At 35.5% G+C, this 27,577-nt stretch overlaps 2 protein-coding genes across 9 annotated transcripts in view; one reads left to right on the top strand and one right to left on the bottom strand.

Annotated features, from left to right (window-relative positions):
• FANCL (FA complementation group L) overlaps nucleotides 1-19,097 on the top strand; it is a 78,326-nt gene extending 59,229 nt beyond the window's left edge. For 2 of the 4 annotated variants that reach the window (XM_037744447.1, XM_037744446.1), the window contains exons 8-15: nucleotides 12,319-12,469; nucleotides 14,666-14,749; nucleotides 15,019-15,064; nucleotides 15,146-15,227; nucleotides 16,252-16,305; nucleotides 16,450-16,566; nucleotides 18,180-18,251; nucleotides 18,546-19,097. In XM_037744447.1, the coding sequence (XP_037600375.1) occupies nucleotides 12,319-12,469; nucleotides 14,666-14,749; nucleotides 15,019-15,064; nucleotides 15,146-15,227; nucleotides 16,252-16,305; nucleotides 16,450-16,566; nucleotides 18,180-18,251; nucleotides 18,546-18,581 (642 nt within the window). In that variant the 3' untranslated portion in view covers nucleotides 18,582-19,097. The remainder of the gene's footprint in view (nucleotides 1-12,318; nucleotides 12,470-14,665; nucleotides 14,750-15,018; nucleotides 15,065-15,145; nucleotides 15,228-16,251; nucleotides 16,306-16,449; nucleotides 16,567-18,179; nucleotides 18,252-18,545) is intronic. The other 2 variants (XM_017544969.2, XM_017544970.2) reach the window with 2 other exon arrangements.
• The window catches only part of VRK2 (VRK serine/threonine kinase 2), a 109,171-nt gene continuing 99,947 nt past the window's right edge, over nucleotides 18,354-27,577 (bottom strand). For 3 of the 5 annotated variants that reach the window (XM_017544967.2, XM_017544965.2, XM_017544966.2), the window contains exon 13: nucleotides 18,475-18,996. In XM_017544967.2, the coding sequence (XP_017400456.1) occupies nucleotides 18,649-18,996 (348 nt within the window). In that variant the 3' untranslated portion in view covers nucleotides 18,475-18,648. Of the gene's footprint in view, nucleotides 18,997-27,577 lie in introns of all 5 variants that reach the window. The other 2 variants (XM_017544964.2, XM_037744445.1) reach the window with 2 other exon arrangements.

Genomic DNA, 27,577 nt, shown 5'->3' with positions numbered 1-27,577 from the left:
CAGCTCCCCGTAACCTCCGCCTCCCAGGTTCAAGCAATTCTCCTGCCTCAGCCTCCCGAGTAGCTGGGACTACAGACGTGCACCACCATGCCCAGCTAATTTTTGTATTTTTTTTTAGTAGAGATGGGGTTTCACCATGTTGGCCAGGATGGTCTCGATCTCTTGACCTCATGATCCGCCTGCCTCAGCCTCCTAAAGTGCTGGAATAATAGGCATGAGCCACTGCGCTCAGCCCGCTTTCTCTTTTTATTTCGTTGAGTTGATCTTCAATCGATATCCTTTCTTCTGCTTGATCAGTTCAGCTATTGAAACTTGTGTATGCTTCATGAAGTTTTGTGCACTGTTTTTCAGCTTCCTCAAGTTGTTTATGTTCTTCTCTAGGCTGGTTATTCTACATAGCATTTCATCTAATCTTTTTTCAAGGTTCTTAGTTTTTTTGCGTTGGGTTAAAACATGTTCTTTTAGCTCAGAGAAGTTTCTTATTATACATCTTCTGAAGCCTGCTTCTGTGACCTTGTCAAAATGGTTTTCTGACTTGTTTTGTTGCCATGCTGGTGAGTCATTGTGATCTCTCTGGGGAGGAGAGGCGTTCTTGACTTTCATTTTTTCTCCTTTTTGCACCAGTTTCTTCCCATCTTCTCTGAGGGGACGTCCTTTTGTTAAAGTTGGGGTTATGTCTCCTGTGTGAGGCTTTTTTTTTTTTTTTAAACGCAGGTGTTGGTGTGCTACTTGAGACAGTCTGTCCATTGTCTGCCTGTGGAGATGCTGCTGGGCTGCCTGGGTCTCAGCCAGGCTGCCGTTTATTCTTTGCCTGGTTTCCGTACTGGTGGGGTTAGCCTCGCCATCCCAGTGTTGGGCTCTTTCCCTCTGCTGAGCCCACTGTTCCTGGGTGGAGGATGTGTTAACTGCAAAACTCTCCCAGGAGAGGGACTCTGGTTGCTGGATCTTGTTGGGGAGGGGCTGTCTGGTCATATTCCTCTTCCTGCTTTCAACTCTTACTTCTGTGGGACGGGCAGTTCCATTTCACAAGCTTTCTCGGTATTAGTCATCTGCCCTGGTCTGTGCTAACAAGGCACCAGTCTGGCCAGGGCTGCGGCCTGGGCTGCCGCCCAGATCTGCGACCCTGGGTGGTTCTCAACAAGGCGGCGTTTTCCTGGTCAGTGTGCTGCCGAAGTCTTGGAGTGAATGGCTGTATCTGATTCAGAGAACCGAGGATGTGATGCCCTGCCTCCCCGGCCCCTGATCCTCTGTGCCTGATACACTTTCCACATGGGGCAGTGCCCCGCCTTGCCTCGGCTGGACACCTTTGGGCTGCTTTCGCTGCCGTTTTTTTTTAGGGTTAATCCGCTGTTCAACCAGTTCCTTTAAAACAAAACCAGTACCTTTCTTGGAGGCATGGATATCGCTCTGGTTCTGTCTCACTCGGTGGTAGCTGCACTTCGGAGAAGGTTCTTTTTGGTCATCTTCCCCCGCTTCCCAAATCACAACTAACTTTAAGAGGTGCGCTAGGAATGGGACTTACTTGACTATAGTTTGTGATCTTAGTCAACATACTCTGTTGCGTCTTATATTTTCTTAGTATCACCAGTATCTAGTATTGAATGTAACACTCAGTAGACATATTATTCACATTTGCTGGACTGAATTGTATTAGGACATTATTCATTTATATTTGTTTACTTAATTTTGTATAATTTGATGTGATGTAAGTGAGGACTTGCATTCTTCAATGCTTGACTCTATATAGTTTGTTGAATATGGTTACAAATTGACTATTTTAAGTAAAGATAAAACTATTTCTTCCATAGGTTAATTGTATAAAATGGGTTTTATTTCTTATAAATTCGTGCTGTACCCCTCAAAAATTCCAAAATTTGTCACAGGAATAAAATATTGTTTTAAACATTAACAACAAAAGTCAACGTTATGATGAAAATGTTCTTAAGGATGCCTTTTTGTGAATTGGAAGTATGACTTCCAGTGGAAGTATGGAAGTATGACTCTGGTAACATTTGGACTGAAACAAGCATGGCTATTCTTTATTCTTCCACTAGCGGTTCTTAACCTTATCTACACATCAGAGTCACTTGCAAAACTTTTAAAAGTCCCAGTGTGAAGGCTGTATTGAACTAAGATCAATTAAAAAGGAATGGCTGGAATAGAATCTGTATATTAATGTTTAAGTTTCTTAGGTGATACCAGTGTTATTTTTATTGTGGAGAAAGTTACAGGTACTGATAATATTTCTGTGGTTTCTTATCTGTATCTATAGTTGAAGGAAATGCTAAATTTTACTTAGAACTTATATTGATTTAAACCTATTTAAGATTCTCTGGTTCAGAATGCTTATAGACATTTCAAAGGTTATAATTTGTCATATTGTGAGATTTTTTTCTGAGAAGACATATTTCTGTGTTTTAGAGAGGGTTTTAAATATATTTAAATATAGAGATTTGAAGATTAATTTTAAAAGCCAGTTATGAAACATTTTTTTAAATGAAGCAAATTAGTCTGTAACCTAATCCAGAAAAAGTAATTCGGGTTAACTTTGTCAGTTATGATAAATAATTCACACATAATTTTTATCATTTATTTATTTAATATGTTTGAGATTCATGTCCCTTCCAATGTTTTATTACAAATTTTCTGACATACAAGAAACATTGAAAAAGTTTATGGTAAATACTCATATCCACCATCTAGATTTGATAGTTAATCTTTCCTGTATTTGCTTTATCATATGTTTTTCCCTTTATTGTTCCTTTTTTCCACCCATAAATCCAGCCATTTTTAGTGCTATCCAAAGTAACTTGCAAGTATCTGAATACTTTCTTCAAAATATGTCATCAGCATGCATACATTTTTTTGTTTTTTGTTTTGTTTGAGATGGAGTTTCACTCTTGTTACCCAGGCTGGAGTAAAATGGCGCGATCTTGGCTCACCGCAACCTCCGCCTCCTGGGTTCAGGCAATTCTCCTGCCTCAGCCTCCTCAGTAGCTGGGATTACATGCACGCACCACCATGCCCAGCTAATGTTTTGTATTTTTAGTAGAGACAGGGTTTCACCATGTTGACCAGGATGGTCTCGATCTCTTGACCTCGTGATCCACCCGCCTCGGCCTCCCAAAGTGCTGAGATTACTTGCTTGAGCCACCGTGCCCGGCCAGCATGCATACATTTAACTAGAGTTCAGTTCTTTGTAAAATTTGGAAACAGTAAAGGGCATAAATCCTAGGTGTTCCATAAGTTCCAGTAAATGGATTTCAATCCGTAGTCAAGATGCAGAACATCGTTATCATCACAAGGTTTTGTCCTGTCCTACTAAATCCCCGTTATTTTGATTGTTTTCCACCAAAACTTAGTTACGCCTATTCCAGATATGCTAAACAGAGGCATACAGTATGTACTCTTTTTACTTATTTTTACCCATCAGATTTCGGAAAGTAATCCCTGTTGTGACATACGATCAGTAGTTTATTCCTTTTTATTCCTGAGAAGTATAAAAAGGTATCCACTGTAGACAGTAAGAAAGTATATCCATTGGATGAATATACTGAAGTTTGTTAATCCTTTTTCCTGTTGATGAACATCTGGACTGTTACCAGTTTTTGGTACTTATGAATGTAGCTGCTACGAACATCCTGGTAACAGTATTTTTATGGAACATATCTTTTCACTTTTTTTGGAGTGGAATTGCCAGGTTATAAGGTAGGAATATATTTAGTTCTTGAATTGCCAAATCTTCTCAAAACAGTTGTGCTGTTTATATGCCCACTGACAGTATATGAGAGTTCAGTTGCTTTGCATCCTTATTAACATTTGTTATCTTAATGTTATTAATATTAGTGCTCTCACTTTTTTTCTGAAAAGTTTCTATTTCTTTTTGGTTTTACTTTACATGTTACAAACGGGCAAAAACAAAAAACACAAACCCCACAAACCTTTAAACAATGGCACAGTAACTCTGTTGAGATGAGAGACTGCGTATGAGAAGTTGGCTATTTTTATTTTTTATTATACTTTAAGTTCTGGGATACATGTGCAGAATGTGCAGGCTTGTTACATAGGTATACATGTGCCATGGTGGTTTGCTGCACCCATCAGCCTGCCATCTACATTAGGTGTTTTTCCTAATGCTGCCCCTTTCCTATCCCTCCATGCCCTGACAGGCCCCAGTGTGTCATGTTTCCCTCCCTGTATCCATGTGTTCTCATTGTTCAACTCCCACTTATGGGTGAGAACATGTGGTGTTTGGTTTGCTCTTCCTGTGTTAGTTTGCTGAGAATGATGGTTTCCAGCTTATCCATGTCCCTGTAAAGGACATGAACTCATCCTTTTTTATGACTGTGTAGCATCCCATGATGTATATGTGCCACATTTTCTTTATCCAGTCTATCACTCATGGGCATTTGGGCTGGTTCCAAGTCTTTGCTATTGTGAACAATACCACAATAAACATACGTGTGCATGTGTCTTTATAGTAGAATGATTTACAATCCTTTGTGACCCAGTAATGGGATTGCTGGGTCAAATGGTATTTCTGGTTCTAGATCCTTGAGGAATCACCACACTGTCTTCCACAGTGGTTGAACTAATTTATACTCTCACCAAAGGTGTAAAAGTGTTTATATTTCTCTACATCCTCTTCAGCATCTGTTGTTTCCTGACTTTTTAATAGTCTCCGTTCTAACTGGAGTGAGATGGTATCTCATTGTTTTGATTTGCATTTTTCTAATGACCAGTGATGATGAGCTTTTTATATATGTTTGTTGGCTACATAAATGTCTTACTTTACGAAGTGTCTGTTCATGTCCTTTGCCCTCTTTTGGATGGGTTTGTTTGTTTTTTTTGTGTGTGTGTAAATTTGTTTAAGTTCCTTGTAGATTCTGGATATTAGCCCTTTGTCAGATGGATAGATTGCAAAAATTTTGTCCCATTCTGTAGGTTGCCTGTTCACTCTGATGATAGTTTCTTTTGCTGTGCTGAAGTTCTTTAATTAGATACCATTTTTTCAATTTTTGGCTTTTGTTGCCATTGCCTTTGGTGTTTTAGTCATGAAGTCTTTGCCCATGCCTATGTCCTGAATGGTATTGCCTAGGTTTTTTCCTAGGGTTTTTATCATTTTAGGTCTTATGTTTATAAGTCTTTAATCCATCTTGAATTAATTTTTGTATAAGGTGTAAGGAAGGGGTCCAGTTTTAATTTTCTGCATATGGATTGCCAGTTTTCCCAACACCATTTATTAAATAGGGAATCCTTTCCCTATTGCTGTTTTTGTCAGGTTTGTCAAAGATCAGATGGTTGTAGATTTGTGGCGTTATTTCTGAGGCCTCTGTCCTGTTCCATTGATTTATATATCTGTTTTGGTACCAATACCATACTATTTTGGTTACTGTAGCCTCATGTAGTATAGTGTGAAGTAAGGTGGTGTGGTACCTCTAGCTTTGTTCTTTTTGCTTAGGATTATCTTGGCTATATGGACTCTTTTGGTTCCATATGAAATTTAAAGTAGTTTTTTTCTAATTCCTTGAAGAAAGTCAATGTTAGCTTGATGGGGATAGTATTGAATCTATAAATTACTTTGGGCAGTGTGGCCATTTTCACGACATTGATTCCTCCTATCCATGAGCATGGAATGTTTTTTCACTTTTTGTGTCCTCTTTTATTTCCTTGAGCAGTGGTTTGTAGTTCTCCTTGAAGACATCCTTCATATCTCTTGTAAGTTGTATTCCTAGGTATTTTATTCTTTGTAGCAGTTGTGAATGGCAGTTCACTCATGATTTGACAGTCTCTCTGTTATTGGCGTTTAGGAATGCTTGTGATTTTTGCATACTGATTTTGTATCCTGAGACTTTGCTGAAGTTGCTTATCAGCTTAAGGTGATTTTGGGCTAAGACAATGGGGTTTTCTAAATATACAATAATGTCGTCGGCAAACAGACAATTTGACTTCCTCCTTTCCTATTTGAATACCGTTTCTTTCTTTCTCTTGCCTGATTGTCCTGGCCAGAGCTTCCAATACTATGTTGGATAGGAGTGGTGAGAGAGGACAGTCCTTGTCTTGTGCCAGTTTTCAAAGGGGATGCTTCCAGCTTTTGCCCATTCAGTATTATATTGACTGTGGGTTTGTCATAGGCAGCTCATATTATTTTGAGATACATTCCATCAGTACCTAGCTTATTGAGAGTTTTTAGCATGAAGTGGTGTTGAATTTTATTGAAGTCCTTTTCTGCATCTATTGAGATAATCGTGGTTTTTGTCATTGGTACTGTTTATGTGATGGATTATATTGGTTGATTTACATATATTAAACCAGCCTTGTATCTCAGGGATGAAGCCGACTTGATTGTGGCGGATGAGCTTTTTGATGTGCTGCTGGATTCAGTTTGCCAGTGTTTTATTGAGGATTTTTACATCAGTGTTCATCAGGAATATTGGCGTGAAATTTATTTTTTGTGTGTGTGTCTGCCAGGTTTTGGTATCAGAATGATGCTGGCCTCATAAAATGGGTTAGGGAGGAATCCCTTTTTTTTCTATTGTTTGGAATAGTTTCAGAAGGAATGGTGCCAGCTCCTTTTTGTACCTCTGGTAGAATTCAGGTGTGAATCTGTCTGGTCCTGGGCTTTTTCTGGTTGGTAGACTATTACTGCCTCAGTTTCAGAACTTGTTGTTGGTCTGTGCAGGGATTTGACTTCTTCCTGGTTTAGTCTTGGGAGGGTGTATGTGTCTAGGAATTTATTCAATTCTTCTAGATTTTCTAGTTTATTTGCATAGAGGTGTTTATAGTATTCTCTGATGGTAGTTTGTATTTCAGTGGGATCAGTGGTGATGTCCCCTTTATCATTTCCTATTGTGTCTATTTGATTCTTCTCTCTTTTATTAGTCTGACTAGTGGTCTATCTATTTTGTTAATCTTTTCCAAAAACCAGCTCCTGGATTCACTGATTTTTTTTTTTGGAAGGGTTTTTCATGACTGTCTCCTTCAGTTCTGCTCTGATCTTAGTTATTTCTTGACTTTGGCCAGCTTTTGAATTTGTTTGCTCTTGCTTCTCTAGTTCTTTTAATTGTGATGTTTGGGTGTCGACTTTAGATCTTTCCTGCTTTTTCCTGTGGGCATTTAATGCTATAAATTTCCCTCTAAACACTGCTTTAGCTGTGTCCCAGAGATTCTGGTACATTGTGTCTTTGTTCTCATTGGTTTCAAAGAACATATTCATTTCTGCCTTAATTTTGTTACATACCCAGTAGTCATTTAGGAGCAGGTTATTCAGTTTCCATGTAGTTGTGCTATTTTGAGTGAGTTTCTTAATCCTGAGTTCTAATTTGATTGCACTGTCGTCTGAGAGACTGTTTTTATGATTTCTGTTCTTTTTATTTGCTGAGGAGTGTTTTACTTCCAATTATGTGGTCAATTTTAGAACAAGTGTGATGTGTTGCTGAGAAGAATGTATATTCTGTTGAGTTGGAATGGAGAGTTCTGTAGCTGTCTATTAGGTTCATTTGGTCCAGAGCTGAGTTCAAGTCCTGAATATACTTGTTAATTTTCTGTCTTGTTGATCTAATATTGACCAGTGGGGTGCTAAAGTCTCCCACTATTATTGTGTGGGAGTCTGAGTCTCTTTGTAGGTCTCTAAGAACTTGCTTTATGAATCTGGGTGCTCCTGTATTGGGTGCACATATACTCAGGATAGTTAGCTCTTATTGTTGCATTGATCCCTTTACCATTATGTAATGCCTTTCTTTCTTTGTTTTCATCTTTGTTGTTTTAAAGTCTGTTTTATCAGAGACTAGGATTGCTACCCCTGCTTTTTCATTTTTTTTTTGCATTCCATTTGCTTGGTAAATATTCCTCCATCCCTTTCTTTTAAGCCTATTTGTGTCTTTGCAGGTGAGATTGGTTTCCTGAATACAGCACAACAATAGGTCTTGACTCTATCCAATTTGCTGATCTGTGTCTTTTTTTTTTTTTTTTTTTTTTTGAGATGGAGTTTCACTCTTGTTTCCCAGGCTGGAGTGCAGTGCTATGACCTTGGCTCACTGCAACCTCTGCCTCCAGCGTTTAAGCGATTATCCTGCCTCAGCCTCCGGAGTAGCTTGGATTACAGGCATGTAACACCATGCCCAGCCAATTTTGTATTTTCAGTAGAGACAGGGTTTCTCCATGTTGGTCAGGCTGGTGTCAAACTCCCGACCTCAGGTGATCCACCCACCTCAGCCTCCCAGAGTGCTGGGATTACAGGCGTGAGCCACTGCACCCAGCCTTATCTGTGTTTTTTAATTGAGGCATTTAGCCCTTTTACATTTAAGGTAAATATTGTTACTTGTGAATTTGATCCTGTCATTATGCAAGGTGGTGGTTTTGCCCGTTAGTTGATACAGTTTCTTCATAGTGTCTTTACAATTTAATATGTTTTTGCAGTGGCTGGTACTGGTTGTTCCTTTCCATATTTAGTGTTTCCTTCAGGAGCTATTGTAAGGGAGGCCTGGTGGTAACAAAATCTCTCAGCATTTGCTTGTCTGTAAAGGATTTTATTTCTCCTTTGCTTATGAAGCTTAGTTTGGCTGGATATGAAATTTTGGGCTGAAAATTCTTTAAGAATGTTGAATATTGGCCCCGACTCTTTTCTGGCTTTTAGGCTTTCTGCAGAGAGATCCGCTGTTAGTCTGATGGGCTTCCCTTTGTGGGTAATCCAACCTTTCTCTCTGACTGCCCTTAACATTTTTTCCTTTATTTCAACCTTGGTGAATCTGAAAGTTATGTGTCTTGGGGTTGCTCCTTCTCAAGGAGTATGTTTGTGGTGTTTGTATTTTCTGAATTTGAATGTTGGCCTGTCTTGCTAGGTTGAGGAAGCTCTCCTGGATAATACCCTGAAGAGTATTTTCCAACTTGGTTCCATTCTCCCTGTCATTTTCAGTTACACCAATCGAATGTAGGTTTGGTCTTTTCACATAGTCCCATGTTTCTTGGAGGCTTTGTTCTTCCCTTTTCATTCTTTTTTCTCTCATCTTGTCTTCACACTTTGTTTCATTAAGTTGATCTTCAATTTCTGATACCCTTTCTTTTGCTTGACAGTTTGGCTATTGATACTTGTGTGTGCTTCACGGAGTTCTGATGCTGTGTTTTTCAGCTCCATCAGGTCATTTCTGTTCTCTAAACTGGTTATTCTAGTTAGCAATTCCTCTAACCTTTTTTCAAGGTTCTTAGCTTTCTTGCATTGGGTTAGAACATGCTCCTTTAGCTTGGAGGAGTTTGTTATTACCCACCTTCTGAAACCTACTTTTGTCAATTTGTTAAACTCATTCTCCTCCATGCAGTTTTGTTTCCTTGCTGGCGAGGAGTTGTGATTCTTTGTAGAAGAGGCATTATGGTTTTTGAAATTTTCATCGTTTTTGCACTGTTTTTTCCTCGTCTTTGTGGATTTATCTACCTTTGGTCTTTGATGTTGGTGATCTTCAGATGGGGTTTCTGTGTGGACATCCTTTTGTTGATGTTTATGCTATTTCTTTCTGTTTATTAGTTTTCTTCTAATAGGGCCCTCTGCTGCAGGTCTGCTGGAGTTAACTGGAGGTCCACTCCCATCCCTGTTTGCCTAGTATCATCGGTGGAGGCTGCAGAACAGCAAATATTGCTGCCTGTTTCTTCCTCTGGAAGCTTCCTCCCAGAGGGGCACCCACCAGATGCCAGCTGGAGCTCTCCTGAATGAGTGTCTGTTGACCCCTGCTGGGAGGTGTCTCCCAGTCAGGAGGCATGAGGGTCAGGGATCCACTTGAGGAGGCAGTGTGTCGCTTAGCAGAGCTTGAGCGCTGTGCTGGAAGATCCACTGTTCTCTTCAGCTGGCAGGCACAACGTTTAAATCTGCTGAAGCTGTGTCCACAGCTGCCTATTCCCCCAGGTGCTCTGTTCCAGGGAGATGGGAGTTTTGTTTATAAGCCCCTGATAGGGGCTCCTGCCTTTCTTTCAGAGATGCCCTGCTCAGAGGGGAAGAATCTAGAGAGGCAGTCTGGCTACAGCAGCTTTGCAGAGTTGCAGTTGGCTCTGGCCAGTTCCAACTTCCAGGTAGTATCTGGGCTGGAATGCACCTTTCCTCATGGCAGTCCCTCACAGTTTCCCGTGAGGGAAGTGTATCTTGGCTAGGGGAGAAGTTCCCCAACCCCTTGCGCTTCCCAAGTGAGGCAATGCCCTAACCTGCTTTGGCTTGCCCTTTGTGGGGTGCATCCACTATTTAACCAGTCCCAGTGAGATGAGCCAGGTACCTTATTTGGAAATGTAGAAATCACCTGCCTTCTGCCTTGATTTCGCTGAGAGCTACAGACTAGAGCTATTCCTATTCAACCATCTTGCCAACCACTAAGAATGTTGGCTATTTTTATTTTTAAAAATACTTTTTCAAATCTTCCTGCAAAATACTATTGAGCTTTGATTTTAATTTTGGCTATATTATTCCTTGGCATTTGTGGTGCCATATGTAGAATATTTAATTCCATTGTTATTATTTAGAAATAATGTATTTTTTCAGTTTGGGGAATAAATTCAAAATAAAGAGTTTTTGAGTGATTTAATGGACCAAATAAGCAGTTGGAGAAACTATTAGTTAATCACATAGCTCACTGATATAATAGTTTTGATGTCTACCCTCTAAGCTCATTGAAATTCCTAAGAGAAGTGTTTCTGTGTCCAATTTGTCACTTTTTTGGTCTTTCTTTTCCCTGGAATGTAAAAATACTGTTTAATGTATCTACATCAAATGGCTAGCTAGTAAAATCATATAATGGCTTTTAGGTTTAAAATTCACTTTTTCTGTAATTAGCAAGTCAATTCTAGTTCCAGGGATGTTTCGTTTTTGACCATTTTCTTATTGAGAAATTTATTTTCTGTTCAAAATGCAGTTAAGATTTTATCTGCAGTTGTGCATAGAGAAATGGACAATGCCATTGAAAATAACTTCAAATAAAAGATGCCACTGTGAAAACATAACTTTTTTTGGGAGAGGAGTTATCCTTTTCTTGGGTATATAAGGTAATAGGTAATTATGGAATTTAAATACACATGTAGAAACAGATGGAGAGAGAGAAATGAGAGACAGAGATACACTGTTGTACTGATTTTAAAACTAGCTTCTTGGGAGTTTAATTTTCTGATTTCTGGATTCTGTTATCTAAACTCATAGATAAGTAAAATATACCAGAAGAGAACAGACATTGTAACATCAGTATCCTCAAAGGTTTTTTCTCAGACATTAGGCTCTAATTCCTACCCTTACTTTTTTTTAAAATGTGTGTAGAAGGTTAGAACAGTTGAATCCAACTCAGTAGAACTGAGCCATGAATTCATCTAAGTGTAAACCTTGAGCAAAGTGACAGAATGGGATGGGTTTTCCTTAAGTATATAGATATATAATCATTTTTAAGCAAGTGGCTAGTTTCTTTTCATCTTAGGGTGTATCATATTCTTGGATTATTGCTGTGGCCAGTTATTTCAGATTGACAACATTTGTAGTACGTGACTTAACATTTTCCTTACTTGAAACTATAAAACCCTTAATTCTTAAACTATTTGTTTTGATTGATTTTATATCAAAAGTATTTAGTAAGCAGTTGTGTCTTTTAAACATACCACATTGTTTTATGAGAAACTCCTTTGCTCAAAAGTAAAAATTGATTTTTAAAGTCAGTGATGGCATTACTGTAGAGCAACTATATTTAAGCTAATTTCTATAAAGAATTAATATATGAAATACTGAATTCAGAGGTTGGCTAAAAGTTAAATGTGGAAAAACATCATTTGTAACTTCTGTTTTAATTCTTTAAAAATGTGTAAAACCTTTTCATACTCTTTGCCTAATTAGGTCCTCAAAGTTATTTTTTGATAGTAATCAAATTACAAATAGCACTGCATTTAACTTGATTGCTGCAATAAACATGAAATTAAGATTTTCATACTAAAACTCTATAGACACTTTGTATAGGTCCTATATGTTAGCTATATTACATACATTAATATTTATTAAAGTTTTGTGTATGTATCATCTTGTAGTACTCATTATTATTCCATGCCTGTAGTATAACAAGCATTAAAAGAAAAATAATTATGATTTCTAAAAACTATTCTTTCTCAGGTGTATAGTCTACTGTCAATAAAAAAGAATCCTGTTAATGCTGTAGGAAGACATGTGAAGCAGGGAGAGTTGACTCCTGTTTACTGGTGTCTACTTTCTAGCTAAATGAAACAGAGCTTAAAATTTCTAAGTTGAGTGTATTTTAAGATTATCTGCTATTGGTAGAGTGCCACATAACTTACTCAACTTTCATTTTTTCACAGAGCTCCTTAATAAGCATTTACAGTCAGTTTTTGGCAGCATTAGAATCACTAAAGGCATTCTGGGATGTTATGGATGAAATTGATGAGAAGACCTGGGTACTTGAGCCAGAAAAACCTCCACGGAGTGCAACAGCACGCAGAATTGCATTAGGTAGGGACAAAGAGGATTAGGGGTTTGTTTCTGGGTGTTTGATTTTATTTTGTATTACTTACGAAAAGTAATTTAACAATGGCAGTTGGACTCAGACTACTTTGTATGAAATCAACTATTAAAAATTTTTTTGGATGAACTATGTTTTTTTGTTTTGCTACCCATTTAAGAGTAAATATTTTAGGCAAAAAGGGCAAGTCCAGAGGTGTTTCATTATAAGAGGTGATGATCCAAAACATTCAGAAGTGTGTTTAATTAGCTGTTAATTAGCACAGGAATGGTGGGGCAGGTTATTCAAAATTTACATTACTTTGAACCAGAAAAAAGTGTATTTGAATAATGAAGTCTTCATTTGTGAAACTTTAAAAAAAATTAGTGTGCTGAGATCTAGTAATATTTTCTGATAGAAATATAGAGGAACATAAAATAACTTTTAGTAGGCATGCCACTGAAGAGTAAACAGAAAGCACAGAGTAAGAATTTATTTTCTTCACTACAAATATGTGAAAATTATGAGTAAGATATGGTACAAACATAAATAGGTGTGCAGTGTTACCACATTCTCTTGACAATAAAATGGTTATGTATTTTCATTATAAGCAAGCAAAACATAAAGTCACTTTCAGAGTTCAACCTTTCTCAAGCTTTTCGTTAAACTATATTTAAGCTTACAATAAATACCATTTTAAGATACCGATTTCTGTCTTGTTTTCTAAATAGATATATTGTTCAAGGATATTTTGAAATTCTGATGTGAATCACATCCAAGTTAGTGAGCAATTTTTACACTGCATTCCTAGGTATAATATAGATTATCGGGGGGAGAATGTGACATACATGCTGTTATGAGAAGAAGAAAGTATAGTTATATAGCAGTTCTACAAACAGTAATACTTTAATGGTTTGAAAAAGTCTAACCATGTTTAAAATGGAATAATTTGCCAAATTATGGTATATTTGTGAACAAAATATTTTCTTCAAAGAAATGTAGTAATTCATTATTTTCATGGCTCCATTAAAATAATTATGTCATGATTAAATATACTTTTTATTTCTCATTGAGCAAAATAGCCTAGTTTTTAATTCATTCTCTGTTTACCATTTAGCTTCTTTTTTCTCCTCCAGGCATGACTTGGTTTCTTAAGTCCAAGTTTTGAACAAGTTAATGGAAAGATTAGTTAATATACCCTTATTAAGTGACAGAACAGTCTGGAGCCATTACTAGATGACAGTATTGAGGGCTAATAAGGAATTTGTGTTCATAGTAAAGAATGTGTTACCAAAAGAGATTTTAACTTTTTGTATTTTTATTTTTCTCATTGAATAGCTAGTCATTTTTTACTAGCCACTGATGATCTCTTTTGGCCAGATGTGTAATAATTGCATTTATGTTGTCGCCAGGCTTGATGAAAGGTTTATTCTATAGTGTACAGAATTTATGAAGACATTTTTACCATAAAAGTGAAATCCAATTTGATCTTAATAACACTGTGTACCTTCAAGAAACAGAATTAAAATTTCTGAAACTTATGGTATAGCCCAGTACAGTTAAAATGTATAAAGGAATCTAGTGCAAGTTTTTTTAGGTCTTGGGAAATTAGGTTATTTACTGTTTTTGTTATTAAATGAACAATTGCCATTGTGAATGAAATCTTTTGTTAAATTATAAGGGAAAGTTTCACATGCAGCAAAATAATTCAGAAAATGTTTTTATAAATTTTTATAAAACTTGAATCTTAAATGTTTTTACCATTTACTGTATTGCTAGTCTTTTTACATTTGACCATAGTTCTGTGAAATGTAAACTTTTTCAAGAAAGCCATGAAAAGTAATTTAGATAATTATTTCTTAAATTTATGACTTGTGATAGTTTTGATATTAAAGACGTTTATCACTCCACAGAGCATTTTTATTTGAACTTTAATACAGTTGACCAGAATTGCAATCTAATTAAATATATGAATTTGTTCATTGGCTGATTTAAGATCCCTTTAATGATAATCATAATATCAAAAGTATTTCTTTTGGTTAAATTATAACAATATATTTACCATTACAAAAAACTACAAAACATTTGGTTAATCTTTCTGTGGGTAAACGGTGAAATAGGTAGCCAGACCAACATCTCTTCATTTTTTATTGGCTTGTGTCATGGGCTGTTCTACTTCTAAAAGCTTTAATCTTCTTTCTTTCTAGGGAATAATGTTTCCATAAATATAGAGGTAGACCCGAAGCATCCTACTATGCTTCCTGAGTGCTGCTTTCTTGGAGCTGACCATGGTATGAGATCTGAGATTTAAATGTTTTTTAATAGAATCATAAAATCCTTGCCTACCATTGTTAAATTATTAGAAAATATTAGTATATTAATGGTAGTTATTTTAAATGAAAATGTCTCAGCATTCTGAACTGTATAATTGTTTTTTTAACATAATACATATAATTTTGATTTTCTAATCAAGTAGTTAAGGAAACATTCTGTATCATCTGGCTTTACAAACCATGAGTTGAGCATGCAATTATTAAACTTTTTTTTTTTTAATCTCAAGTGGTAAAACCCCTGGGAATTAAGCTGAGCAGAAACATACAATTGTGGTAGGTACCTTGGCAATATAATTCTTACTTTTTGGTGATTTTACAAAGTTCATAGCATAATTTTTTTTCCCATGCTTTCAGGGATCCAGAAAATAGTGTGTTACAAAATTTGAAAGATGTTTTAGAAATTGATTTTCCAGCTCGTGCTATCCTGGAAAAATCTGTAAGTTTTATCAGTGCTTTGATACTCTAAACAGCATTGCATAATGACGTTTAAATGCTTCTCAGTGAAAAATGAGGCTGAAAAGGGAGGGAAGTGGAAAAATATTATAACACAGACTTCTGAAGTGCATCAAAGAACTTGTTACCTTTGATTGGCTGTTACATATGATTGTCTCTTGGAATAAGGGGATTGATTTCAGGGCTGCCCATGGATACCAAAATCTACACACATTCAAGTTCCACAGTTTCCCTGTGGGACCCATATAAAGAAAAAAGTCAACCCTCTGTATACACAGATTTCACAGAAACACAGGTTCTGCATCTCCCCAATACTGTATTTTTGTTCAGCATTTGGTTGAAAAAAAATCTGTGTATAAGGAGACCTGTGTAGTTCAAACCCATGTTGTTCAAGGGTCAACTATATACTTCTTTCATGGTCTTCAGTAGTGAAGTTATTAATGATGGACATTTATTAAAAATAAGGGGAAAGGTCCAAAGTAGCTAATGAGATATTTGGCTTTTCTACACAGTCTGTTTACTGATGGCTGAAGTACTGATTAGCTTCATATAAGTTGTGAAGCAGTATAGTTTCTCAAAATTGAATATATACCACTATATTGCAAAAATAATAAACTCAGAATTGATTTTTGACAAGGCTGCTAAGGTTGTAGACTACTAAATGGTGGTGGTTTTCTTTTTCCTTTAGTTATAGAATTTTGCTGCTTAGTAATCACTAATGTTAATTCCTATCTTTATATATTTATTAGGGACATTATATTGATATATGATATGGAAAAATTACTAACACTCAAACATCTTGTCAGCCAAAAATGGAATCTCTTGTTTAGCCTAGCTGTGTATATTTATTGAGTGAAAAAGGAAACACTCTACAGTAGCTTTGCTAGGTGTTAAATAGTGATGTAATTATATTTCCTATAATACAGCAATATAGTCACCTTTATAAAAACTATCTTTATATCTATAAAACATTCTTACTGATCTTACCTTGTGTTTTAAACACATAGGTGATTTCATATTCTAAAGTAGTTAGAAGAATTGTAATGTTCCCAGCACAAAAGGTAAATGTTGAGGTGATTAATATCTTAATTATCTTGATCATTACACACTGTATACATGTATCCAAATATCACATGTACCCTCCCAAATATGTACAGTAAGTTAGTGAGACACATATGCTTTTTATAAATATTTTTCTTTTGAAGGATTTTACTATGGATTGTGGAATTTGTTATGCTTATCAACTTGATGGTGCCATTCCTGATCAAGTGTGTGATAATTCCCAGTGTGGACAGCCTTTCCATCAAATGTGCTTATATGAGGTAAAAAACAAAAACATCGTCAAGACTTTTTTCAGCTAACACAACATAGGAAGCATGCCTGTTTGAAAGACACAGCATCTAAAATATGTTTAGTCTGTAGTGATCCTCTCTTTGGCCATCAACTCCTTTATCAGTTTACTCCAGATGCTTATGTGTGCTTCATTTCTTCATCACAGTTACTAATGATGAAGAAATGTCCTGAGGTATCCAAGAAGGGAGAAAATCTCTACAGCATACATTCATGGTCTAGCTTATTGACACATACAAATTAAACTGATTGTACATTGGAATCTTTTCTATAAATATCTTGTTACCACAATGTAAACGTCATAGATTTACCCAAGGTAGTGGTGCTTCAAAGTGGCAGCAATGAAGTGAAAATGGACTCAGCACTATGTAGTACCTATTGCCTTTCAGGCTGCATTTAAGAATAGAATATATTCTTCTCAACAACTTTTTCTGTTGAGAAGAATGCCTCTTGTGATCAGAATATCTCACAGCACTCAGGCAATGCCAGTTTATTTACTTTATGTGAAGTCTGCTTTCATTCCTGTCTTTAGTCATTTGCCCTAGTTGATACATGATTAACTGTCTGTGCAACTGTATACAGAACACCTTGCAATTGTATGGTGCCTTCAGTTTGAGTCTTCCTTAATATCACATCTTTACTTTTGTGATTAGAGGTAGCAGCAGTTGGTGCCATCTGTGCTTTGCCATTGGAGAACTTAGGCAGAGACATCTATTTACCTTATATAAAATCATAAAATACCAGGCTGAATTACAGAAATACTCTAAGGAAATATGTGCTTTCTGTGTAATTATGAGTATTCGTTTAATTTTTAAAAATTGACTACCTCATGCTTATAATCAATGGGTTGAAAATTAACCCTCTGTTAATGATTAAGACCAGAACTAAGAAATTTTCAAGAGCATACAGTATCTTTAATAGCAAGAGTTGTTAATTTGTGATTAACAGATTCAGGGAAAGTCTGAAGACCATGAACTTGTATGCATTATTTTTTATGTATGTCTATTCTGACGATAAAGAAAATGCACAGCCGGCCACAGTGGCTCAGGCCTGTAATCCCAGCACTTTGGGAGGCCAAGGCAGGCAGATCATGAGGTCAGGAGTTGGAGACCAGTCTGACTAATATGGAGAAACCCTGTCTCTACTAAAAATACAAAATTAGCTGGGTGTGGTGGCACATGCCTGTAATCCCAGCTACTTGGGAGTCTCAGGCAGGAGAATTGCTTGAACCCGGGAGATGGAGGTTGTGGTGAGTGGAGATCATGCCGTTGCACTCCAGCCTGGGCAACAAGAGTGAAACTTTGTCTCAAAAACAGAAAAAACAAACAAAAAAAAAATGCGTCATTTTCATCAAATTCTTAAAAGGGCCCATAATCTGGTTATAAACCAGGCCTGGTTTAGACTCAATTCCATGTTGATTTCCCTTGTTATTCTGCTATTGGCTCAGGAAATATACCCCTTACTTTTGTGAAACAAAATTAATGTATAAGGCTTCTGGAATAAAAACATAGTGCACTTAAAAAGGAAGGGAATGACATTTGGAGTATCTGTAATTATGCTGATGCTTCTCTTTTAAAATCTGCAGTGGCTGAGAGGACTACCAACTAGTAGACAAAGTTTTAACATCATATTTGGTGAATGTCCATATTGTAGTAAGGTAAGCAAATTGGTAATCATATCTCCTAAAATGTGCCTAGCTTTCAGTAATATATTCTAGAAGATAGACCTTTATATCAGCTTATTTAAAACTTTTGAAACACATTCTTTTCTGCATTTTTATTTTTCAAATTCTCTGCTCAAAAACATTAAACTCCTTTTCTAGATTTGCCAGGTGATCTCAAAGTTCAGAAAAGTGTTTTCCAAACTGTACTATGACACTATTTCTGGTATAAAGCAATTTTATTTTTTAGAATGTCCACAAGCTTTGTTAAAATATGGTCTCTTTTTAAAGCCAATTACCTTAAAAATGTCTGGGAAGAAACACTGAAATAAGGAGATAACATTTTGTGAAGAGCTGGAAACTTAAAAAATTATCAAAAGGACTTTCGATATCTTCAGAGAAAATATAAAGCAAGACATACTAACGTCAAAAGGACTGGTATGATGATGCTATAATAATAAACATCTGCCTTTATCTCTTCACTAAGAGTAAACTGGGAAATTGTAGACCAAAGTCCTGTTGGACTTTCTAAGTCTGTGATACCCGGACTGACTGTGGTAGTGTATTTATAATACCAAGATGGAGATCTTGACTTCTTGAATATATCTGGACTGGTAAAATCTTGATGAGGTTCATAAAATGAGTTTGGGAATTGTCTGTAGCTCAATTTTTGTGGGAAACTGTTTACTTCATTCAAAAGTTCTTGAGACTCTTGATATTTTTGTCTTCTCCTTGTGCTTTCCTATGGAAAAAATACATATATAGTTTGTTGTTAGATGTGAGTTATCCAACTATTTATTTTGTGCAATGTATAAGAATGCTAAATAAAATATACAAGATCAAGTTTTTGTATGTTATTTTTTTCCAAAAGTAATTTTTAGGTAAAGATCTTACATTTTAAGATTTAAACTTTTTTTAAGAGTTTATAAACAAACATCCACATTTGAGTGGCTCTTTTAAACCACATAAGTAGGCAATATCTTAAATAGTTTGAATTTTCTTGGCAAAACCAAAAAAACTGGGCTTAATCTTATGGGGGAAAGATAGCCATAATTAGAAATATTTTGGTAATTAATGTGATTCTTAACCTTTTGATTCCATGGCAACTGAGAAGTGATATCTGCTGTTTAGTGGGTAAAGGATGAGGCTGTACACAGCCAAAGAAAACTGCCTCAGGGGTAGATGCAGTGTTACATTTCTAGGAAAGTTATAAAGACTAATCACTATAGACTGAATATATATTAATATAAAACAAATTAACTGATTACTTATATGCATGTTTCGGGAGCTATTTCTATGTCTTCATCATTCCTGTTGGCCAAAATCCCAGGAATCAGTTAAGATCACCACTTAACTGGCTGAAAGTTGAATTTTTCTGCTTCACTTTGGTGACCTATGGCATGCCCTCTCTTAGCACCATTAATCAAGTAACTTAGAAGAGGAGAAATTTATAAAACAAAGCAAAATACTTTAAGCTTGCTCATTGTTAGTTTCATCTATAATAGAAAGATCTGACACAATGCCATCATTCTGAGAATAGCTGCTACCCTCTCAACCTCTAAATTGCCACCCTTCAAACAGCTCTCCCCTTGCTAGATAGAGTTTTGTAAGTGTCAGAAAGGAATCCTACATAAAACAAAGGATGTCTTGAAGACTTCAGCTTTCCTATAAAAAAAGAAATATATTACCTGGGAGTTAGATAACTCACTCTAAACTACTTTTTCTGAGCTAACAGTCACATTAATGCAGTTTTTCATAAGTTTGTCAGCTTTATTAACTAAAGGGAAAATAAGTGAATAATTATTCCAGTAGGCCTGTAAGGAATAATACAAATAAAAATAATTATGCTATCAAATCATATTTCTAAAGGGTAAGGTAATGTAAGCAGCATTTACATATAGCTCACACGTGGAAGGTTGGGAGATATATCTGCTTAGGTAAGAATAGAAGTCAAGCTACTATAATTTCCAGCATCATATTACCGTGTAACCTATACACCTAATCTCTCTTGAACATCAGCAAATGACATATCGGAAGGAACTCATCTAAGAATTTAACCACCTGTTGTCTTCAGTACACTGAGAGGTCTGATTTGGATAGTCTGTAACAGGAGTTGGCAAGATTTGGCTTGGCCAGTTGCATGTTTTGTGAATAAAGTTTTATTGGAACACAGCCACATCCATTTGTTTACGTATTGTCAATATGGGCTTTTGCACTACAATGGCATGGTTGAATAGTTCTGACAAAAACTATATGGAAGGTAACCTGAAAATATTTTCTCTCTGGACTTTTAAGAAAAAGTTTGCTATTCCCTGGTCTTTGGCCTTGTGTTTGAGTATTTGAAAGCAAACAGATCATATATCTTATTAAAATGCAGACCTCATTGAAAAGGTCTAAGAGTAAGACCTGAGATTCTGTGTTTCTGAGAAGCTCCAGATGATGCCAATACAGCTAGTTTGCACAGTCTACTGATAGTTCATTGGTTCTCAGCCTGGGTTGATTATGCCCCACAGAGGACATTTAGCAATTTCTGGAGACATTCTGGGTTGTTACAACTAGGAGGAGGTACTAATGACACCTAGTAGATAAATACTGGGAATGAAGTGAAACATTCTACATCACAGGACAGCTCCCCGACAACAAATAATAAACCAGCTCCCAAATGTCAATAGTGTTGCTGTCAAGAAATCCTGCATTAGAATAGTTACTGACTTTGAATGCACATCAGAATCAACTGGAAAGCTATGATAAATATCAATACCACTTCTACTTTGGCCATGAAAAATGGATATCAAACTTCCCCTTCTGCTGTAAAAAATCCATAAACAAACACAAACAAAATTAGACGAAATATATGAACTAGGTATCTAAAACAAGGATATGATAGTTGAGGAAAGGAAAATAACACAGACCTAGGAAAGGCCACAATTTTATTAAGATTTACTGCAGACTGGACCAAAAAACCTGAAGAGAAGTTATAAAATGATCAAGTTGAATCACCAGTAAGTTAACTGTCTGTCAGAACTAAACTCAAACTCTAAAGAAATAACAATAAAATCTGGAGTCTAAAGACCACAGCATCCACAACGTTCAGCATATAATAAAACTATAACACATCAGATGCAGGAAATGTGACCCATAACCAGGAGAAAAAACTAACAGAGATTGAGAGCTGATCCAGATGGTACAAGTATCAAACAAGGACTATAAAACATCTACATAAATACGTTCAAGGAATTAAAGTTGAACATAATTAATGAACAGATGGGGGGAGGCGGAATCTCAACATACAAGAAATATACTTCTGGAATTGAAAAATACAAGGTATAAAATGAAAAATTCATTGGCTAGGTTTAATAGCTGATTTGACAGTCAACTAGAGGTCAGGCTAAAAAAAAAAAACCAACCTGAGATAGAGCAAGATAAAAGGATGATAAAATAGTTATTCAGCTGCCTATGAAAAACGTCAAGTAGTCTAACATGCTTGTATTTGGATCTCAGAAAAAGAAATAGGAGGGATTAAGTCATGAAACAAATTGATGAAATCATACAAAACCTTTCCAATTTGATGACAAATAACCCATTGATAAAAAGTAACTCAATGAAGCCAAAGCATAATAAAGAGGGCCAACCTTAGAAAACCAAAGATATCAAGCAAATCTTGAGAGCCTCAGAAAGAAATAGATTATATATAGGGTCAATGATAAGAATAACTGCTAACTTCTTACAAAACAAACAAAACCCCACCATACCTAGGAAACATCATTTTTAAAGTTCTGAAAAAGAAAGATTCCATATTCAATTAAGCCTTCTAAATTAAAATGAGGGGCATCCAATTCTAGACAAGAAAGAGAAGTATCCGACCTTATTCTATTAATTAAAGAATGCACAAAAAGCACCTATCAAAACCTATGAAAATTGTAGAAATGACCCTCACTTGGATCTCCTCCCACCTTGTGCTTCAGTACCTCCTATTATCCCAGCCTGGGCCATAAAACAGCCTGCAATCTGGAAACAGCAATATGTATAGACTGAAAAAAAAAAAGAAGGCCATGACAAACTTGCTCTATCTAGCCAATAGCCCTAGAGTGTGAGGTCTACAGGACAGAATCCTTTTATACCTGCTGTACCCTAGGTGAACATGAAAGAAGCTGCACCTTTCTTTCTTCTTTCTTCTCTCCAGGTGCTGTGGAAATGGGGGAGGGGAGGGTACAGTCCTGTTGAATATCACCACCGTGCACTAACCAGGGAGCACACCTATCCCTTCCCATCAAGCACTGTGGAGACGGGTAGAGCCCTGTTGAACATCCCCACATTAACCAGGTGATACCCTATCCCACCAGGTGTTAGGGAAATTGTGAGAGAGAGCTCCGACAACCTTTCCCAGCCTGTATTACTGAGGTGGTCCCCCTTCCCTTTGCACCAGGAGACTACCAAACTGTAAGGCAGAATCATATAACCTGTTCCTCCCTGCACTAACAGGCAGATGTGGTGCCTCTCTTCTTCCCCACCAGACACTGTAGAGACCGTAGTAGAGTCCTACCAACCTTCTCCATTTTGCATCGAGCAAACATCAGGAGAGCAACTGCAACCCTCCACACTGGCCTCAGAAACTGGAGAGGCGCTTTCCCTTTTGACCATGCCTGCTGTGCATTAAACAAACAGCAAAGAGTTGCTGGCATCCCACATCTCCCTAACTAGAAATCTCTGTTCTCAGTAATTGATTTAACTACTAGAGCGAAAATCAGCAGAGATATAAAAGAAATTAGTAACGTCACAAGCCAATAGGATCTAGCTATTTATAGAATATTTCACCCCCAAACAGGAAAATACATGTTCTTTTTCAACTGCAACTGGAACATTAAACCAGACAGACCATACCCTATCTCATAAAACAAACCCTAACAAATTTACATTGTCAGACTGTAATATGATTAAACTAGAAATCAGTAACTGAAAAAAAAGTCTTCAAATACTTGGAAATTAACACATTTCTAAATAACAAAGGTATTAAAAGATGGCTCCAGGGACAATGGAAAATAATCTGAACTGAACAAAATAAAAAAATATAAATATTTACAGGATGCAGTACAAACAGGGTTTAGTAGGACATTGATAGCATGGAATACTTACATTAGAAAAAACAGTGGGTTCAAATCAATAGCCTAAGCTTCTACCTAAACTGGAAAAAAGGGAAAAAAATATACCAAGATCAAGCTAAAGGAAAGAAATAATATAAAAATCTCCAAATGCTTTAAAATATAAAGACCCCTTTAAATGAGTCAAAGAGACCCCAGGAAAATTAAAAAATACACTGAATTGAATGGAAATGAAAATACAACACATCAAAATATGTGGGACCTAGCTAATGTCATGCTAGTACTAAATACTTATATTAGAAAAGACAGAAAGTCTCTGTTTAATAATATGTTTCCACCCCAAAAAATTATAAAAAGAAATGACAAGTATGTGATATGATGGATTTGTTTTTTAGTGTGAGTTAAACATCCTACAATGTAGACATATATCAAAGCATCACATTGTACCCCATAGATATGATATATATATATATATATACACACACACACACACACACAATTATATTTGTCAATTAAAAAAAGAATTTCAAAAATTTTAAAAAGAAATTCAAAGCAAGCAGAAATGGAAATTAGAGCAAAAATCAATAAAATTGGCAATTAAAAAATACAGAAAAATCAGTCTAAAGCTGGTTCTGTGACATGACAAATAAGAATGATAAACGAGCAAGACTCACAGAGAAAGAACACACAAACTACCCGTATCTGGGAAGAAACAAATATCACTACAGACCCCACAGGCATTTAGGGGATTTAAATAAAGGAATACTATGAATAATTTTACCAACAAAAATTTGATAGCTTAGATGAAATGGACCAATTCCTGGAAAAATCACAAATTACCAAAACTAACTCAAGATGAAATAATAAAAATGCAAGAGATAAATAGTTGTGACAAGAGTCCATATGACCTGCAAAACCTAAATTTTTACCATCTGGCTCTTTACAGAAAAGTTTGCCTACTCTTGAAATAAATATCTGAATAGTCTTACTAAAGAAATTGAATTCATAGCTAAAAAGGAAATCTCCAGGTCCAGATGGTTTCACTAGAGAATTCTACAAAACATGTTAAAAAAGAAACAAAATCAATTCTGTACATTTTCTTCCAGAAATTAAGAAGAGGAGGAAGGCTACCTAACTCATAAGGTCACCATTACCCTGATACCAAAACCAACAAAAACAGTAGAATAAAAAGAAAACAATGGACATCAAGCTATCATGAATACAGATGTAAAACTCCTCATTAAAATACTAGCAAATTAAATCCAGCAACATATAAAAAGAATAATATACAATAACAAAGGGGGGGTTGATTCAAGTAATTCGAGACTAGTTCAATATTAAACCACAAACCAGTGTTATCCACCATGCTAACAGTCTAAAAAGAAAAATCACATGATCATATTGATACAGAAAAAGCATTTGACAATATTCAGCACCTATTCACGATGAAAACTCTCGGTACATTAGAAATGCAGAAGGAGCTTCCTCAACTTTATAAAGAACATCTACAAAAATATCTACGCTTAACCTACCAAATGGTGAATGTCCAAAAACTGGAAAGAAACCAAATGTTCTTCAATGGTATATCCATACTTCAGATTACTACTGAGCAATAAAAGGAATGAACTGCTGATGTACATAAAACTTGGATAGATCTCAAGGGCACGATGATGAATGAAACAAAGCCAATCTCAACAAGTTACATAAGATCTGATTTCTATGATACACTCAAAATGATAAATTATAGTGATGCAAATAAACCCACTGCTTTCTGAGGATTAGGATTGGGTAGAGGGTGTCATTATAGCATGAGTGATTCCTATGTGGTCATGGAACAGGTCTGTAGGATAACTGTGGTTACTCCATGTATTAAAATATCTTGGGAAACACAGACATGCACGAGTGCATGTAAAAATTGGTGATATCCTAATAAGGTCTGTATTTTATGGTGGTATATAAATGTCAATTTCCTGCTCTGTAAAATTATATTATGGTTATGTAAAATGTTTTCATTTGCAGGAGTTGGGTGAAAGGGTAGGTAGGGGTATATGGAGGCTGTATGTATTTTGCAATTTCTGACTACCATTACTTCAAAATAAACTGTTAAAAAAGAAATGCAGAAATAAAATATAAGTCTATCACTACCAAAAAAAAAGAGAGTTAAGGTGAAATAAAAATATTTTCAGACAGATAAGAGGTGACAGAATTAGATTCCAGGAAATATACACTACAATAAATGTTAAAGGAATTTATTTAGGCTGATGGGAAATGATACCAAATTAAGATCTATTGAAGGTATAAAGAATTCCAGTAACTGTAAATATTGGGGTATTTAAAAGTTTTTTTCTTTTTCCTTTTCTAATTTTTAGAAAAATGGCTCCTTAAAGCGACAATAACAATGCATTATGAAATGTATTACACATCCAAAAGCAAAATGTATAACAACAATAGCACAAAGGATGAGGAATAAATGGAAGTATATTTTTATAAGGTTCTTACACATTAAGTCAAGATAGAATGTAATATGATCCATTAAATGTACACATGGTAATTTCTAGAGCCATGCTCTAGAATATGGCTAGTTATAACTCAGATGTGCTGTTAGTATAAAATAGACACCAAATTTTGAAGACTTTATAGAAAAAGATGTAAAATATACCAGTAATATTATTCTAATTATACAACTGTGGATATGATTTAATTAGAGGATATTACTAAAATAGATTCTACCTGTTTCTTTTTACTTTTTGAAATGTGGCTTGAATTTTAAAAATTGCCTATGTGGCTTACATTATATTTCTATTAGGCAGGATTGTTCTGAGCAGGGATTTGCAAACTTGTTCTATAAAATGCCTACTAGTAAATATTTTAGGCTTTTCGGACCATACAGTCTCTGCTGCAGTTACTCAGCTGTGCCACTATGGAACAAAAGCAATCATAGACAATATGTAAGTGAATGAGTATGGCTATGTTCCAATAAAACTATTTACAAAAATAGCTGGTTGGTTGTATTTGGCCCATAGGCCATGGAGCTGTCTGACCCCTTGCTCTAGAGTGACCACAACGGAAAAAAAAAAAAAACTCAGGAAAAAAAAAAAAAAAGACAAAAAGACAAACACAGTTTAAAAAGCCAAGAAGAGAAAAATTCTCGATTAGTCTAAAATAAAGCAAGAGGGAGGTAAAAAGGGACAAAGAACAAATGGGGCAAAAAGAAAGCAAATTGCATAATGGTAGATTAAACCCAACTACACCAATAGTTACTTCAAATGGAAATTGAGAAAATATAGTTACATGAAACAGAAATGGAGCAAATAAAAGACTGTCTGTCAGATTTCATAAAATAGCAAGACTCAACTATATGCTAGTTAGAAAAGCCATAGATAAAAAGACACAGGTGGATTAAACATAAAAGGATGGAAATGGATACGATGTGTAAATATTAATCATAGCAAGTCTGGAATTGTTAAAAGACAGATGAAGTAGAATTCAGGATAGAGTATATAACAAATATGTAGAAAGATATTTCATAATGATGAACAGGACAGTTCACCAAGAACATATAACTACTAAATCTGCATATACCTAATAACAGCATCAAAATCTATGAAGCAAAAATGTATACAAGAGAGAAATGGATAAATTCACAATTACAGGTGGAGACTGTAACATTCCTTTGTCATTAAATGATAAAACAAGAGGACAAAATAAAACAGTAAAGATACAGAAGATTTGAACACTATCAACTTAAACCAAAACTTAAGTACACAAGGAACATTGACTAAACTGGGCCTTTCCTGGGTGACGAAATAAGTTTCAATGAATTTTAAGATTGCAATAATACAGGATGTGTTCTGATGACAACAAAATTAAATTAGAAATCAATAACAAAAAGATACCGAACAAACATTAAAAATACTTAGGAATTAAATAACATACTAATAGATAATCTACAGGTCAAATAAATCAAGGTATATTAGAAAATATATTGAACTGAATAATGAAAACATAACAAAATTTGTGGAATACAGACAGCTAAAGCACAGCTTAGATATTTACAGGTTAAACTCTGTATGTTAGAAAAAAAGAAGAAAAAAATTAGTGATTTAAACTTCCACCTTATGAAGCTTGAAAGAATAAATTAAACCCAAAATAAGTAGAATCAAGGAAATGATAAAGAATTAGTGAAATAGAAAATATATCAATGTTAGTTTTTTTAAAAAAATC

This window comes from Cebus imitator, unplaced genomic scaffold (genome assembly GCF_001604975.1).
Source record: "Cebus imitator isolate Cc_AM_T3 unplaced genomic scaffold, Cebus_imitator-1.0 Scaffold175, whole genome shotgun sequence".
In the NCBI taxonomy this organism is placed as follows: domain Eukaryota; kingdom Metazoa; phylum Chordata; class Mammalia; order Primates; family Cebidae; genus Cebus; species Cebus imitator.
Note: the sequence above shows the minus strand (reverse complement) of the source record. Positions and strands in the feature narration are given on the sequence as shown.